The sequence below is a fragment of the Lissotriton vulgaris genome, chromosome 8 (assembly GCF_964263255.1).
Source record: "Lissotriton vulgaris chromosome 8, aLisVul1.2, whole genome shotgun sequence".
NCBI lineage: Eukaryota > Metazoa > Chordata > Amphibia > Caudata > Salamandridae > Lissotriton > Lissotriton vulgaris.
The window spans coordinates 554006657-554023806 of record NC_141696.1 but is presented as its reverse complement, the minus strand read 5'-3'; the positions used below and the strand labels follow the sequence as shown (position 1 = coordinate 554023806).

General features: G+C 48.3%; 2 protein-coding genes across 2 annotated transcripts in view; both read right to left on the bottom strand.

Moving 5' to 3' along the window:
* NALCN (sodium leak channel, non-selective) overlaps positions 1-17150 on the bottom strand; it is a 2672759-nt gene that overhangs the window by 1079707 nt on the left and 1575902 nt on the right. The gene's annotated exons all lie outside the window — the stretch shown is intronic.
* On the bottom strand, positions 1455-3163 carry LOC147697703 (uncharacterized). The gene is made up of 2 exons (XM_086933581.1): positions 2741-3163; positions 1455-2495 (listed from the first exon to the last, which is right to left on the bottom strand). Exons 1-2 carry the CDS (start codon positions 3161-3163, stop codon positions 1455-1457), a joined length of 1464 nt encoding a protein of 487 aa, XP_086789707.1.

The window sequence follows — 17150 nt, the reverse complement described above, 5'->3', positions numbered from 1 at the left end:
AAAAATAGGAAAAAATGAAGAATGAGACGTAGGTAAGCTCTGAAATACCGAATTTGCTCCAAATTCGGTATTTCAGAGTCGGTATTTACAATGGATTCAAATCAGGTGGTAACCAGGTGTAGCCTATAAAAATGGACCCAAAATGCAATGCTGTTTGCACAATGGTGGCATTTTATGTCATCCCAAGACGGCTACGGCTACAGGAGGAAGGAGAGAGGGAATGGCTGAGACAGGAGCAGGTCTACAGGCAGAGGGTGACCCTGTTCATGCTCACAGAGGCTGAGATACTGCAGGGGTACAGGTTGGATCCAGACACCATATTGGAACTAATTAGGGACCTCCAACCACTGTTGCAGCACACTACCCCAAGGGCACATGCAATTCCACCCCATGTACAGGTGCTGTGCTGCCTCCACCTGCTCGCGTCTGGGAGCTACCAGAGCGTGGTTGCTGCGGTGGGTGGGGTGACCCAGAGCAGTCTCTCAAGGTTTTTTCACAAATTCCTTGATGCCATGTTGCAGAGGATGGAGCATTACCTGCCACCCATGCTGAACTGGTTCAAACCAAATCTGAATTCTACCAGATGGCTAGATATCCCCATATCATCGGCTGCATTGATGGCACGCACATCCCCATTTGTCCCCCTGCTGCCACGGAATACATCTACAGGAATAGGAAGTCCACACACACCATCAATGTGCAGGTGATCTGCAATGCAAAGTTTGTCATCACTGACCTTGTAGCGAAATTCCCTGGGAGTAGCCACGACTCCTATATTTTCCAGAACAGCGGCATCTATGCACGGTGTCTGCAGGGGAATTTGGCGAAGGATTCCTCCTAGGTAAGACACAGTGTGCGACCCCACCCACACCTATTGCAGTAAGAAGTACAAGTATGAATGTGAGTAATGCATTCCCATTTCCCTTTTAGGAGACAGTGCATATGCCCTACGTTCATTTATCCTCACTCCCTACCTCAACCCCTCCACACCCAGCCAAAGGAGGTATAACCGGGCCCACAAAAGTACACGGAATGTGGTAGAACGGACCTTTGGTACCTGGAAGAGCAGATTTAGATGCCTTCACAAGAGTGGAGGTGCAAGGCAGTATACCCCCATCACCTGCTGCAAGATAATTGCTGCCTGTGCCATGTTGCACAACTTGGCTGTGAGGAAGGGTACTGAGGTGGAATTGTCTGACTACGAGGATCATGACGACGACTATGCTGTGCCTGAAAGACAACCTGCTGGAGTGACAACACCAAGTGATGGCAGATACAGACGTGAGGAAATTACAAGCAACTATTTCTGAGTAAGTAATGAGACACAGGCAGGTAGTGTATGCCACCAATGTATGTTTATGTAGCCACAACGTTAATCCACATAAGTGCAACAAATCAAAGTAAAGAAAGATGGGGACAACATGTCCTGGGTTACATCACCCACACCGGCCAAGTCATTTGCGCCCGCGCTTCCCAGAGCCACTGGGGTGTTGCTCACTGCTTCCCTCATGGCCTGCAGGCTCAGCTGGGCGCCTGCTGCTCCTACGTGGGTGAACCACAGCGCTTGACATGTTGCTGCGGCTGCTGCTATCATCTCCCTCAGCCACATCCAGGGCTGGATCCAGTGTAGTGTTTGATATGATCATTGCCTCGAGGGCAGTGGTGATCCTAGCCATGCCCCTGGTGACCTCAGCCATGTTCTGAGTTAGGCTTTCCTGCATGTTAATGCCTCTGCGGCAGAGCTGTGATGTGGCAGTGGCTAGGCGATTCATTGCCCTATTGTTTACACGGGCGTCCCTGCACTGTGTGTGCTCAATGCTGTCCAGTTTTGAGCACAGCTGGTTGATTACAGTGCCCATTTGCTGCATTCCTGCAGCTAGGTCAGCATTGGTTTTTGATATCTCCCTGTTGTTTTCCACCATGTCTGAGATGCCCATCCCCATTTCTCCAATTTTTTTGTTTAGGACACGAAATTGGCGGTGGCAGGCCTGTATTGCTTTCCCCTGCTGGCGTTGGATTCGCACCATACTCCCCTCCAGACCACGGAACACTGTGCCTTCTCCATGAACACCTGCACTGCTCGGCCTGCCTTGCCGTCTGCGCAAGGTGAAAGACTCTGTGGTGGGCTGCAGTGCAGCAGGACTCTCAGGTGCAGTGGCTTGGGCCTCTCCCTCAGCTGCCTCCATCAGTGGCAGTGTGGCCACGACTCGCCTCCTGGCTGGTGAGGTTGCAGGTGCAGGCTGTGACAGTGTTGGGGAGGTCTCAGGAGAGAAAAGCAATGAAGGCGATTGTGAGAGGTGTGGGGAGTGGGGAAACACGGGTGTGTGGAATGTGTCCTCTTCTTGGGAGGTGACAGTTGTGTGTTCTTCCTCCAGAGAGGCATGGACTTGGCTTGGCCCTGGCACGTCACTCTGCTCCCTCGCTGGTGCAGACCCTGCTGTAGCTGTGGCTTGACTGGCTGATGTTGCCCCTAGGTATAAATAGGCGTATGTCAACTGAGTGCTACTGTGTCACAGTCACTAAAATAAATGCATTCCACATTTTACTGTCATTATTCTGCATTACTTTCACTGCCTTGCTGATGTCTGTGCAGTTACACATGGTCTTATGTTAGCTGACTACATTCCCATAATGCATTGCTCCTGTATGGTGCTAGCAGTACTGGACTGGGGTTGGCCTGTGCACAAAGGGTTAAGGGAGGCAAGTTGGTATTGGGTGTCATGCTGCGCATGCGTCTTACCTTTTTTTTCCCAGCTCTGGCTGTGCTGTCCACATCTCCCAAGCCCACCACAATGTCTGGCTCGATGGTAGATGCCACCAACTCCTCCAGGTCAGTCAGGGGGGGCGCTGGGTTCCTGCCTCCACCGGTGACACCAGCCTGCTTCTGTAGCTCTGACATCTTTCTCTTCGTGAGACTCCTGATGTCGTAGAAGCGTTTCTTGAGGTCATCTAGGCTCCTGCTTGTCACTCCCACAGCATTCACCCTTTCACCAATATCAAGCCACAGCTTGCATTTTGCTGACTCAGCTACTGTGAGGGAGTGTCTGCCAAACAGTTGTTTGTGGTTTCTCACCACCTCCTCCACTAGTACTTGCAGCTCCATGCTGCTGAACTTTGATTTCCTTTTCCTTACTGCCTTCTGTCTCTCACTGCTGCTGGCCATTTTCACTGAGGTAAAGTACAACTAATCACTCCCTGCAGCTCTGGGTCTGTGCTGTGCTCTGACTGCCTCTCCAGAACATTCTAATTAGTTGCAGCTGCCTGGTTAGCCACTTCCTGGTTGGGAGGGGGAGGGTGGTGGCACCTGATTGGCTGTTTTCATTAGTTTGACTTTTGCTTGCTTCCCGTTTCGGAATTTACCGATTCTGTATTTACCGATTCGGTATTTACCGATTCGGTATTTCCAATGCATTCCTATGGGCCTTTCGGCCCATAGGGATGAATGGGAAATACCGAATCGGGAAATACCGATTCGGTAATTGCCAAATCAGTAAATTCCGAAAGTCAGATAACGACTTTTACCGATTCGGTAAAAAATACCGATTTTTTACCTACATCTCATTTACCGATTTTTGAATACCGAATCGGTAAAATTCGGTATTTAAAAATCGGTAAATGACTTTTACCTACATCTGGCCCCTAGTTTCATTTAACTTGATCGTCCGCGTAAAGTAGACAAGAAATATGTTTCCTGTCTTGTTTCGGGCTTGCCCCACTCACAATGCCCAGGATTGATGGCAAGTATGCAATAAATAGGGAAAATAAAAGGGGGGCCAAGACTCACCCCTGCCTCAACCCATTGCTGATCTGAATTTTCTGAGACATACTCCCATCTATAATTAAGATCATCTGGGCACAATTATCGGTATGAAGTGCTTGAATCAGCCCTAGCAAATCCCCTGGTATATTATATCCAGTCAAAGTCCCCCACAGCTGCTCCCGGTCCACCAGATCAAATGCTGCGCAGAAGTTCACAAAGCAGCAGAACAAATTTCCCCTCTGCTCAATTAAAATTCAGCGCAATGGACCAGAGTGCAAAGCAGTATTCGACCGTTGGGTGTCCCTCTTTAAACACACCCTCTATTCTGGGGGCACAATTCGATTTACTTCTGCCCAGCCCTTTAATATTCCTAGGATTACTTTAGCGAATACTTTTTCTCCTATATCAAGGAGATGTATTTGTCTATAATTCTTAGGGTCATTTAAACCTTCTTTTTTATGGATTGGTCTTATAATAGCTCCTCTCCAGTTTTCTGGCACAATGCCTGTCTTAAGGATCCCCTGGAACATTTTTGCAAAAAACTCTGCCCACCATTCAGGCCTAGTTTTTATAATCACTGCAGGCAGATTATCTGGGCCTGCTGCCCAAGTTAGGTTTAAGCCGGATATTATTTTCCTTATATGGCTTGAGGTAAATTGTTCCTTTATCTCCTCCCTTACACATAGCCAGGATATTGCACTTGCTTTCTCTGCCATTGGCCATTTCTCATAAATTTCCCCCAAGTAATCCATCCAGTTATCTTTGGGGACTAGGCAGTGCAGGAATCCTGATGTTTTACCAGAGCTTTTTTGGACCAATTTCCAGAACCCTTTCACATCTTTGGACTCAATTACGGCTAGCATACTTGCCCAGCATCTATCTTTATAGGTTCTTTTTTTATTCCTAATCCTCGTTTTGTAATTTATCCTTACTGGCACTGCCAAAAACATGCTCTGTGTCTCGGTTTCTACCCAAACTACACTGGCTACTGATGGAGAAAATAATTAAGTTTAAGTCACTTTGTGTCGCCCATAAAATCTTGACTAAACAAGCCACCCTGGTCATATCAGACTTGCTGACATATTACGTCCTGAGCCGTTGCCTGCAGTCAGCTGACCAAGGGCTGGCATACATCTCCAGAGTTTTAAGAGCCAGAGCTGGTGGTCGCTCTTTTAGAGTTGTGGCTGCCAGGCTCTAGAACTCCCTTCCTACTGGTATTAAAGGGCTCCAAGATCACCTAGCTTTTTGGAAAGCCATAAAGACCTGGCTTTTCCCAGTGTAACTCCCTCTCCCTCTGTCACTACTTATGGGTATTTTTTGGGTAGCACTGGGACGCCCTGTTGCGGGGACAGCTATGTACTGTACAAATCTAATAATAATAATAATAATAATAATAATAATAACAAAGCTTCTCATTGGACCTAGTCTCAGCTGTTCAGAAACAGAGATCAGAGATCATTGAAGGTTCCCTAAAGGTACAATTGGCTTATTTCCTAGGTATACTCTACAAAGGTGATGGTGGATGCAAGAAAAATCACAAAAAATCCTAATTGGCCAGCTGACTATAATGCTCAAGGCCTGATTTAAAATTTTAAAGTAACTGAAAGTTCTTGAATTTCAGGAAAAAAGCATTTAACGGACATCCCAAAAGTAACATACATTTATTTAATAACAGCTAGCAGGGGTTCATCAAAGTAAAAATGCAACAAATAGGATAGCACTTGGATAACCATCTGACAGGGATTTATGTCTACATTCTTAGACTATATCTTTATTATAAAGGTTCTAACGGTGTATTGTGAAAGAAACTAAAGTATGTTGTAGAGCCTGCCAGTGATATTGGAAAATATAATATTGTCAATCTCCATTCTCCAAACCTGTGAAGACAAATTACATCTCATCAAACTGGTGAGATACCAATAAAGCAAGGGAGCTTCACTCCAGGTATAAGAACATCTTTGTGAAGGGTACTTATGCACAGAGGCATTTTAAGGCATAGCAAAGTGGGCAATTGCGGAGGATGCCACCCTCAAAGGGACGCCAGACAAAATCCAAGAAGTTTCACCATATGGAGAGTGAGCATAAAAACGGATTATTTTTTAAATTTGACAGCTGGGCACTCAACCTTCTCAGAAACTAACTGTGCATGACCATCCTGCACAAACTGAACCCTGGTGTTCTCAGGCAGATAATGGCAATTAAGTTTAATAAGATTCGCCAGGTCCTATGTACTTCTTATTACTTCAGCTTACTTTGTCTACTTCACCCTTTATTTTTACGTCTCTCTCTACATCTCTATATACACCCATCTCAACTCTCAAAACCTCCCCTATGTTCAACTCATACCTCTCTCAATGCACTTCTTTCTACAACACCTCTTCCTCCCACTCTCTTGTGGCCTTACCTGTCTCTTTACCATTATCTGGGCCTGTGACTACATCTCTCCTCTTTGCCCTCTCACCCTGTCTCCTTCACCACACTATCTACATTTCACTGCTCTGTATCTCTCCTGCATTTACTTCTCCTTTCTCTTAACCTAATTTCTCTTTGTACCTTAATCTATTTCTCTTTTTATCTATTCCTCACCACAGTCTACCTCTCTTTGAGCCACTCATTATCTCATCACTATGTACCTCAACAATTGACCTCATTTCTCTCTTTTCCTTACATCTCTCATGCTACCTCATAGCTTTAACCAACCTATTTCCCTCTCACTACCTAACCTATTTATCTTACCATTGACAATAGTCAAGACTTCTGTACTTAACTTTAAAAAACATGGTACATGGTGTAGGGGTTGAAATTGTTTATTAAGAGCATGCAGGCGGCTTTGCAGAATACCAAGACTTCCAAGTTTTGGCTTCTCCTCAAGCCTCTTTCTTTTACCAATCCTACACTCATTGTCTGTTTTCCTCGCTCTATCAGTTTTTTTGTAATCCTCCCTTTCTTCCTTTGTCACTGTTTTCCTGTTTTTCTCTTCCTCCTTCTTTCCACCTTTCTGCATTTATATCTCTTGTTCTGGGTCAAGGTCTGATGATGAAATAAGGTTCCTTATCCAAAGATGAGTGCTGATGCCCGTCCGTGCAACTCCCAGCACAATTTAAGTACTGTATATTACTCCACACGTAGCCGTCTTACTAAAAAAATAAGAACATACTCTGTCACTATTAGTAACTTTTTGGTGGGAAAAATTTGGTCAGGGAGGGCTTAGACAAGTTATGCCTGTGTTGAGGAGACAGTGGGGGTGGTAACGGAGCACAAAGCATTGACTTGGGATCAGGAGATTGTTGGGACTAAGAAAGGGTTGTGTTGAGGAGATTGTTGGAGGTAGTAACATGATGGATGAATTGCTAATGCATTCAGGGGTTTTGGGGGGATTATGAATGAAAAGAGAATTAGAGGATTGTTGAGTTTAAGATAATAGTGATTGCCCATATGTTCAGGTCCTTATTATGCACTTAATAAAAATAGTTTAGATCATATAGTGCCTCATCTTTAAGGCATCTTGATGTCTGGCAATGTTGTTTAGATAAACTCTACTGAAATGTATTCAAACCCACCATTGACTTCCTTCCCATGGGCAATCTGCATCTGGCACCTATGTTGTGCAACACTGCACACAACAAAGTGCCCCCCCCACACACACTATATGAAGTGCTTCTCTTCTCTATAACCTGATAAGCTTTGGGGCACATGTTTACTTGCAGAGCCTCTTGGCTGGGCTAAAATGCTCACAATTGTGTCAAAGGTAAGGGGTGACTATATGTTCAAAAACTGGGAGAGTCCCCAGACATAGAAGTAGGACTATATTTTGTCACTCATGGACACACACTGCCATTAGTGACAGCATTCACTGACACAGAAGGATCACAAGGACTACACGACGGGCAATAATGAATCAAAGGCTGTGCGTTTTGTTCCACATCACAAAGTGTTGTCTAGCTCATGAAACCACTGGTGAGCATTGTCTGTGTTACTTTGAATCCAGAAACCTCTAGTATTTCATTTATAATTATTAAAAACAAAGCCTCATGGGCAAGAAAGCTAATGATAAAACCCTGGGAGCATAGGTAAAGATATGTCTTTCTGAGGAGCATCCGTGGTGCTGAGATGCACATGAATCAGAAATAAGAATGAACTTAATTCCCCGAGCACATAACAAGAGAAAATACACCCAGGGCCGCTTTTTTCTGTATAGGATTGTACAAAGCATGTTTAAGGATATTTGGCTAAAACACAAAAATTACTTCTTTTTGAGTAAGGAGTAGTTTCTTTTCTGTAACTCCAGTTCTGTAGTAGGGGTATCTGTGTTATAGTCATAATCTAGTGAATAGTCCCGCCCATGTGCGTGGACCCCGGAGCAATCAAAAATAATCTCTAAAGTGTCGAAAAAATGCAGAACTGCACAGACACTTAAGAGAGAATTTAAAGACATATAATGCAGCCTATAAAAAGGCTACACTGTCCAGTACTTCAGCTAGAAATTCCACCAAAAATCCACAAAAACAGCAAAGCCTGTCCAGATTTTCCCTGTCTTCAGTACAAACCCCTCTGGAAGATAGAGAGGAAGGCATGGACAGACAAGCCCCATAGGCTGCCATTATGTGGCTCAGAACAGGATACTGTGCCTTTAAGAGAACTTTCCAGACTTCACAGTATCCCAGAATGCCCTGCAGGTCTCCCTTACTTTCAGTTCTTTTTGAAGGCGAAACACGCCCGACCTGTAGCATTCCTTACATGAACATCTCTCCACCGGGGAGGAGGGTGGGCGCTTATGACTATAACAGAGATACCCCTACTACAGAACTGGAGTTACAGAAAAGAAACTACTCCTTCTGTAGTAGGGGATCTCTGTGTATAGTCATAATCTAGTGAATAGAATGGCAAGCCCATCCCCACACCAAAGCGGCGGTGGAGAAAAGAAACCAACACCACTATTGTGCGAACAAATTCATTAGAGAAGCCTGTCCCACCTGAGCATCTGCCCTGGCATCAGCGTCCAGACAGTAATGCTTAGCAAAAGTATGAACAGACTTCCAAGTGGCGGCCTTGCAAATTTCTGCAATCGGCACATTACGGAGCAAGGCTGTTGTGGCAGCTTTGCCCCTGGTGGAATGAGCCTTAGGCTTACCTCCTAAGGTCTTATTAGCTTTCTGGTAACATAGTTGTATGCAGGACACAATCCACCTAGAAATGGACTGCTTAGAGGTCGCAAGACCCGTCCTGACTGATCCGTAATTGATAAACAATTGGTCTGACCTACGTACATCTTTGGTCTTATCCAGATAAAATTTCAACACCCTCCGAACATCCAGGGAATGTAAGGAACGTTCCGCTGGAGAAGAGGGATTCTGAAAAAACGTAGGCAAAGTTATAGTTTGATTGACATGAAAGTCAGAAACAACCTTGGGAAGAAATTTAGGGTGAGTCCGCATAACAACCTTAGCAGCATGAAATACAGTATAAGGTTCATTACAACACAGCGCCTGAATTTCACTCACCCTGCGGGCCGATGTAATGGCCACGAGGAACGCCGCCTTCCAGGATAGGTGCTGCAACGAAGCCTTATAAATGGGTTCAAAAGGCTCCTTCATCAAACTGGACAACACCACATTCAATTCCCATGAAGGCGATGGAAGCCTGACAGGAGGGAACACTTTCTTCAAGCCTTCCAAAAAGTCTTTGATCACAGGGATCTGAAAGAAGGAAGTCTGTGAAGGGCTTTTCCTGTAGGCAGTCAGTGCAGCGAGATGAACCCTAATCGAGTGAACATTAAGGCCAGATCGCGCCAAATGTAGAAGGTAGGGAAGTATGACATCTTCCTTGCACGTCGTAGGATCCAAGTTCCTGGACACACACCAGATACAAAACCTCTTCCACTTGTAAGCGTAGGACGTCCGAGTGGAGGGCCTCTTAGACTCCTTCAGTATGTCCATACAATCTTCAGGTAGATTCAAATGTCCATATTGCACTACCTCAGGAGCCATGCCACCAAACTCAAGGACGAGAGGTTGGGGTGCACCATCTGCCCCCCGAACTTCGTGAGAAGGTCCGGCCTGCACGGCAACCGAATGTGCGGAAGGAGGGACCGGTGTAGAAGGTCCGTGAACCACCACTGTCTGGGCCATTCCGGGGCAATCAGGATCATCCGTGCCCTGGACCGGGACAGCTTGATGAGTACCGCTGGAATCAGGGGAATGGGTGGAAAAGCGTAAACAAAGCTGTTCGACCAGTTGATCCAGAGTGCATTCCCCAGCGTCCCTTGCTGGTAGTACCTAGAGGCGAAGTCTCGGCATTTGCTGTTTTCGGCGGTGGCGAACAGATCTATGTCTGGAGTCCCCCACCTTGCGAAGACTTCTCCTAGTACGTCGTCGTTTATGACCCACTCGTGGTTTTCCTGAATCAGCCTGCTCAGTGCGTCCGCCTGAACATTCTGCACACCTGGCAGATGGGTAGCCGTTATCGTCAATCCTCTTGCCAGAAGCCAGTGCCAGATCGTCTGCGCCTCCCGAGACAGGGTGCGCGATCTCGACCCCCCCTGCTTGTTGAGGTAATACATTGTGGTCGTATTGTCCGTCTGTACAAGCAGAGAGTTGGTCCGGAAGGACGGATGAAAGGCCTTCAGCGCCAAGTGGACAGCCCTGAGTTCCAGGAAATTGATGTGATACGTGGACTCGGTCTGAGACCACGTGCCTTGGATCTGTAAGTCCCCCGAATGCGCTCCCCAGCCCTGGAGAGAAGCATCCGTCACGATCGTCTGAGTAGGAATGTCCTTGTGGAAGGGAACCCCTCTGAGGAGGTTCTCCGCTGAACACCACCACTTCAGAGACTGAAGAGCATGCAGAGACAGTCGTATCTTGTCGTCCCAAGATCCTCTCCTCTGGTCCCATTGGTCCTCCAAGCACTCTTGCAGAGGTCTCATGTGTAGCCGTGCATGAGGAGTGAGGAAGATACAAGAGTCCATCGACCCCAGTAGAGAAGACACCGTCCTCACTGTTGTAGATGGAACGGTCATAAGAGCCTGACCCTTCCGAAGGATCAATCTCCGTCGCTCCTCCGAAGGAGACACGCTTGCTGACAGCGTATTGATGGTAGCTCCCAAGTATTGAATACATTGGACCGGGATCGGGACAGACTTGGACATGTTGATGTGCAACCCCAGCTTGTTCAGGAGAACGCACGTCTTCCGGAAGTCTGCTTGAGCTTCTGAGAAGGAGGAGGCCTTGATCAACCAATCGTCCAGGTACGGGTAGACAAACACCTTGCCTTTCCTCAGGTGTGCCGCTACCACTGCCATGCACTTCGAGAATGTCCTGGGTGCAGACTTCAGTCCGAAAGGCAGCACCGTGTATTGGTAATGATTGGTGCCTACTTGAAATCGCAGAAACTTCCTGTGCTTGTGCGTGATGGGCACGTGGAAGTACGCATCTTGTAGGTCTATGGCACAAAGCCATTCCCCCTGTTGCAACTGGGGATAAATCTGATGCAACGACAGCATGCGAAACTTTTCTCTGCGAATCCACTTGTTTGCCTGCCGCAAGTCCAGAATGGGCCTGAACTCGTTCTTGTCCTTTTTGCGAACCAGAAAGAACCGGGAGTACAGACCTCTTCCTCTTTGAGACAGAGGTACGTCTTCTATCGCCCTTTTCCTCAACAGGATATCGGCCTCCGCCTGGAGCTCGTGCAGCCGATACTGCGAGCTGACTGGAGGGATCGCTGGAGGAGGGCTGATGAACCGAAGACTGTATCCATTGCAAACAATATTCAGCACCCACTTGTCCTGAGTAATTTTTCTCCACTCTGCCAGGAAAAATTGAACGCTTCCCCCCACCGGAGTGGGTAACGGATGACGGGGAAGTAACCGCTCAGGGTCGAGACCCGGCCGGGCCCTTGTTCGTGGTAGAGGGCTGCTGTCCACCTCTACCCCTCTGACGCTTTTGGAAAGGTCTTTGGAACTGCTGCTGTTGTTGCTGCTGCTGTTGTCCCGAAGACTGTCCTCTTCCTTTCCCTTGCGAACCGAACCGCCGTTGGAACTGGCGGTATGGCTTCTTGTCCTTGGGCTTTTCCAAGCCCACTACCGTCAGGGTTTCTGCCTCGGCCTTCATCCGGGCCATCTCGTCATCTGCGTGTTTTCCGAAGAGCGTGTTCCCGGAAAACGGCAGGTTGGCCACTCGCTGTTGCGCCTCGGGCTTGAGAGACGTAAGCCTGAGCCATGCATGGCGGCGCTGGTTGATACCGTGGCAGTAGCCATGCGCCGCCAACAAGGAAATATCCGCCGCGGCACTGATGGCCTGGTTCGAAACCAGCATCCCCTCCTTGACGATTTCCATAAAGTCCTCCTTCCTGTCGCGCGGCACAAGGTCCGCGAACTGTTCCATGGAATCCCAAAGCGCCCGGTCATATCGTCCCAGCAATGCCGAGTCGCTGGAAGCCTTCATCGTGGTGGAAGAAGTCCCGCAAGCTTTCCTTCCCGCCGAATCAATCCAGCGGCTCTCCTTGTCCGGAGGCACGGTGGAGGACGGGGAGGTAGAATGTTGTTACCTGGCTGCCGTAACTATCACTGAGTCGGGGACTGGGTCCATCCTCAGGAAGGCAGGGTCAGAGTCCGGTGCCCTGTATTTCTTCAAAAGCCTAGAAGGGGCGGCCCTAACCACCGCAGGCATAAGAAATAGTTCTTGTGCCGGTTCAACTAGTCCCGGGACCAAGGGCAACAGAGGGCGAGACAGGTGCTTTTTGTGCAAAGTCTCGAATATCACGGACGTCGTAGGTGTAGGAGCCGTCACAGTGATACCCAACTTCGCGGCCCCCCTCAGGAGAACATCCTGGAATGTACCGATGTCATCGATAGGAGACACCCTGGTGTCCGGGGAATCGGACAGAGTAGGGGAATAGGAGCGAGTCCTGGAAGATGTATCCGTCCTGGATCTATGCCTCCTATGGCGCCGTCTGGAACGAGTGGAGGACCTGCGCCTGCTCCTCGATCGTTCTCTCCGTCTGGAGCGAGACTTCGACCTCCTGGGCTTCTGCCGGTCCACCGGCCTATCCGGGGTGGCCGACTTGGGCTTACGCGGTTCTTTAGACTTAGGAGTTTTCTTGGGAGGGGTCGGAAGGTGAGGCAACGAGACTGACCTTGGTGGAACCGGTGGAGGCTTCTCTGGTAGAGGAGGCAACGGAGGAGGTGTAGGCATCCTCGGACGCGGACCTCTAGGCAACGGAGGAGGAGGTGGAACGGACTTCTTTGGAGTGTAAACCTCCGAGTGCACCGATCCCGGTGATCCACCATCCTTCCTGGGCTGAGGGGAGCCCCCCACAGCCTCAGGCCGCTTAGTACGGGCATCCGGCGCCGTCGACCGGTGTTCAGGAGTCGACCGCCGGTCCCTCGACGTCGAGCGGCCCGTCGGCGTCGACCGTCTCTTTCTCTTCGGCGTCGAGCGACTCTCCTGTCTTGACGTTGACCCGGACCATCTCGACGACGATCTTCTGTGTCCCGACGGCGACCGCTTGCGTCTCGACGGCGACCGCCTCGACGTCGTCGTGTGGCGTCTTGACGTCGACCTTGACGGCGACCTCCTTCGCCTCACCGGGGCACGCCTCCGTCTCGCCGGCGAGTGCTTCTGCGTCGACGGAGGGCTCGACGAAGAGGATCCCCTCGACGACGATGAAGCCTTGTGTCTTGAAGGCGATCAACGGTATTGCCTCGGCGGCGTGCGTCGACGCCGATACCGTCGACGCCGGTCCTGTCGACGCCGATCGCTCGACGTCGACGCCGAAGACAGCGACGACGACACCGTCTCCGTGTCCGACGGCGGCCTATGTAGGTCCCTCGACGTCGACGGACGACGTTTTCTCGACCCAGAGCCCTGGGGGGAAGGGGAACTGGCCTTGGACTTCCCTCTCAGCGTCTTGGAGGGTGCCACCGACCCAGACGGAGAATGAGGACGTGTGCTGGGCTTCCTGCCCCCGGGGAACCCCCCAGGGGCCTCAGCATGGGCAGAAGAAGCCCCTCCAGACCCACCTTGCGTCTTCTGTCTCCTTTCTTCTAATCCCTGAAGCCTGATTTTCTTTCTGTCTTTCAGAGTCCTGCCAGAGAAACCCTGGCAGATCTCACACTCCTCAGGGATGTGGGAAGAGGGAAGGCAGAGGATACAGACCTCATGGGGATCTGTCTTGGCCTTCTTCCTGGAGCACTCCGGGCATTTATCAAATAATGCAGGCATTATTTCGACCAAGGGGTGCCACAAGCCATGAAGAAAGCTTTAAGGTACAGATAAAGTACACAAAAAACGATTTTAGTGCAAAAACACCAACAAAAACCCTTGAACAGGGAGAGCTCAATGCTCCAGGGTCCTGCTTGCAGGAGCCGGAAAAAAGAACTGAAAGTAAGGGAGACCTGCAGGGCATTCTGGGATACTGTGAAGTTCTGGAAAGTTCTCTTACAGGCACAGTATCCTGTTCTGAGCCACATAATGGCAGCCTATTGGGCTTGTCTGTCCATGCCTTCCTCTCTATCTTCCAGAGGGGTTTGTACTGAAGACAGGGAAAATCTGGACAGGCTTTGCTGTTTTTGTGGATTTTTGGTGGAATTTCTAGCTGAAGTACTGGACAGTGTAGCCTTTTTATAGGCTGCATTATATGTCTTTAAATTCTCTCTTAAGTGTCTGTGCAGTTCTGCATTTTTTCGACACTTTAGAGATTATTTTTGATTGCTCCGGGGTCCACGCACATGGGCGGGACTATTCACTAGATTATGACTATACACAGAGATCCCCTACTACAGAACTAACACTTCTCCGTCTCGCTCCCTTATCACCCATGCTGTGATGAAGCTCGGCGAGAGGCTCTTCAGCCTGGGCTTTGTCTGAGAGTCCCCACCTACGCTCCTTCACTCCCCTGTGAAGATGCATAATGAGGTAAGTATGTACCTCCATAAGGTTCTGTCTACAGTATGAGAGTGCAGGATGGAGTCAGAGGAAATGTGAGCATGCATCTTAGTTAAAATTGTGTGCATGCTTACATTCCCCTGACCCACTGTTGCTGAATCACAATAGGCAGAGTTTAACTCTGCTGATGCACGAGTGAATGTGGCCTAACGGCCAGGGCGGCGGACCTGGGAGCTCGGGAACCGAGTTCGTGTCTCATGAAGCTCAACATTCTGTGATTCTGGGCAAATCACTTAATCTCCCTGTGCCTAACAAAAATGAACGTGTCCTTCTGTAACGTAACTGGTGCTCATGTAAAGCGCTCTGATACCTTTAGGTCAAGTTCGCGCTATATAAAACTACAACAAAATAAAAGTCACCTTGTTCTACAGCAGTATTTAAGAGGAGGGAAACACCCAACTCTCTGTAAAAACCGGGGCATGTTTTTCATATATCGAAATGTGTCTATGCAGATGGTGGAAAACCAGGACTGTCCTAGGAAATCCGGGCCATCTGGTCACTCTTGTCAAAGGGCAATATCCACCTCCTATTAGGATCTGTTATCACGATCACGTATGACAGAACTTCTCTTTTAAAACAAGCAAGTGTACCACCCTAAATGCCATCAATCTATTTACTGCCAATGTATATTTGCGAAGACAATTACCCAAAGCACTCTCCGAAAGGCATTCTTCTACCGGGCAATGCAGGTTTTAGGTTTGATTTTTTCAGCATGTGATGTCTTCTTTCTTGGTCATCGTAGAAACATATCTTAAGGTACAGGTTGCGGGGCTCGTATACACTCGTCTTTTGGGCCTGAACCAATCTTTGAAATGAGCTAGCTGTCAGGCATTTGCATTTTGGTTGAAAATGGATTTAACAGATCTAGAACCCCCGGGTGTGGTAGTCATACATAGTGTAATGGGGACAAATCCATCAGGTCGTACGTAAAAGACATTAAGGGTTAATTTGCGGGAATTGATGTGAAAACACTGATTCCCTTATGCTATTCCCCATTAGAACATTGGAATGTTGAGAGCTCCATTGAAGCGAGGGGAGTCGCCCCTGGTCTATGATGGAGAGGTGTGGCGCCGCGGGCAGGGTGACTGACTCCGGAATATGGGGATCACGGTTCGATCCCCGGGGCCGGCGGCAGATTAGCCCAGCACCATGTGACTCTGGGCAATAGCTTGCTTAATCTTCCCGACGGCCCCCAGCGCCTAGAGAACCTAACGGGTGATGGTTCGTGCTTTACAAATGTGGATTAATATTATGGCTGGTATAAGCACAGAGCTCCAGCATTCTAATGTTTTTCTTCATCTTTCTCCATTTTAATTTTGAACATTCTACCCTCATTGGGTGGAATGCTTTAATAGCTTTATAGCCCTTCTTCCTCAGGCTAAACCGGCTGTTAAAGGTCCTCTCCCTCATTATTGTGCCTCAAACTCGAGTGTAGGGCCTTTAACAACTGGTATAGCCCTCAGCAGTGGGCTATGAGGCTGTATTCTACACTGAGACCAACATGTAATCCTGTGGTAATACCAGGCCAGGTCATATCAATACTCTAGGTATCAGTTTACCTGGGTACACTACTACCACTCCATAAATGCGGTCTCCTCCGAATGAAGTTATTGGTGGCTGGTTTAGCGCACATTGGCAAAAGCTTGGAGCAAACTGTACAACCATGCTAGATTAAGGCTTCAACTAAAATATGCTTGCTAGTCTGTGTTTTGCAGTGCAGGTTACTGTATAAACACATTTTATAAGTGGGCCAAGCACAAATGCTTCTCGTAAGAGTCAGAAAATGAAAGCAGGCCTCCTATACATCAGGCCCAGCTCCAGGAATTTTTATTTGGGTGGGCTAAGGGTGCAATTGGGTGGGCCACTGCTGGCTCGATTTTGTGCATATATGTCTGGGTAGGACTGCTTCAGGGCCCTTCTTTATCTCTTCTTAGTCTTACAAGGCCCAGAAAAATGCACTCTTTTCCAAATCTCTTTCTAAAATTATCACTCTCAAAAAGTGTTTTTTCCATGTAATGTTCCTTTGATGGGAAGAGGAGGTTTCTGAGGTTGGAGTATCAGGCAAGTGACACTTCTCTGGCTCCCTCTGTGCGAGCCTTCAGGGAGAATCCCTCTTCATTACTACCTCCACCTGACCCCAGACTCTGCAACGCACTCACTCCCTTACAGGCTTGATTATACACTACTCCTCTCCAGTGCACGTTATCTCACAGCTGACCTTGGGCCCCAGCCCCATGTCAGGCACCATCGAGCTCCACTTTAATTTTTCCCGGTAAAAACATTAGTAAAATTACCTTCAAACTCAAAACATTGAATATAGCAGTAAATATAATTAGGACATTCTTTAAAGTATGTTCCACAGTAGCCCTTATGACCCAACTGCTAATTAAATAAACAAAATCAGAAAGGCCACAACAGGGCCGGCTTTAGCGCTGATGCGAAAGTCTTTT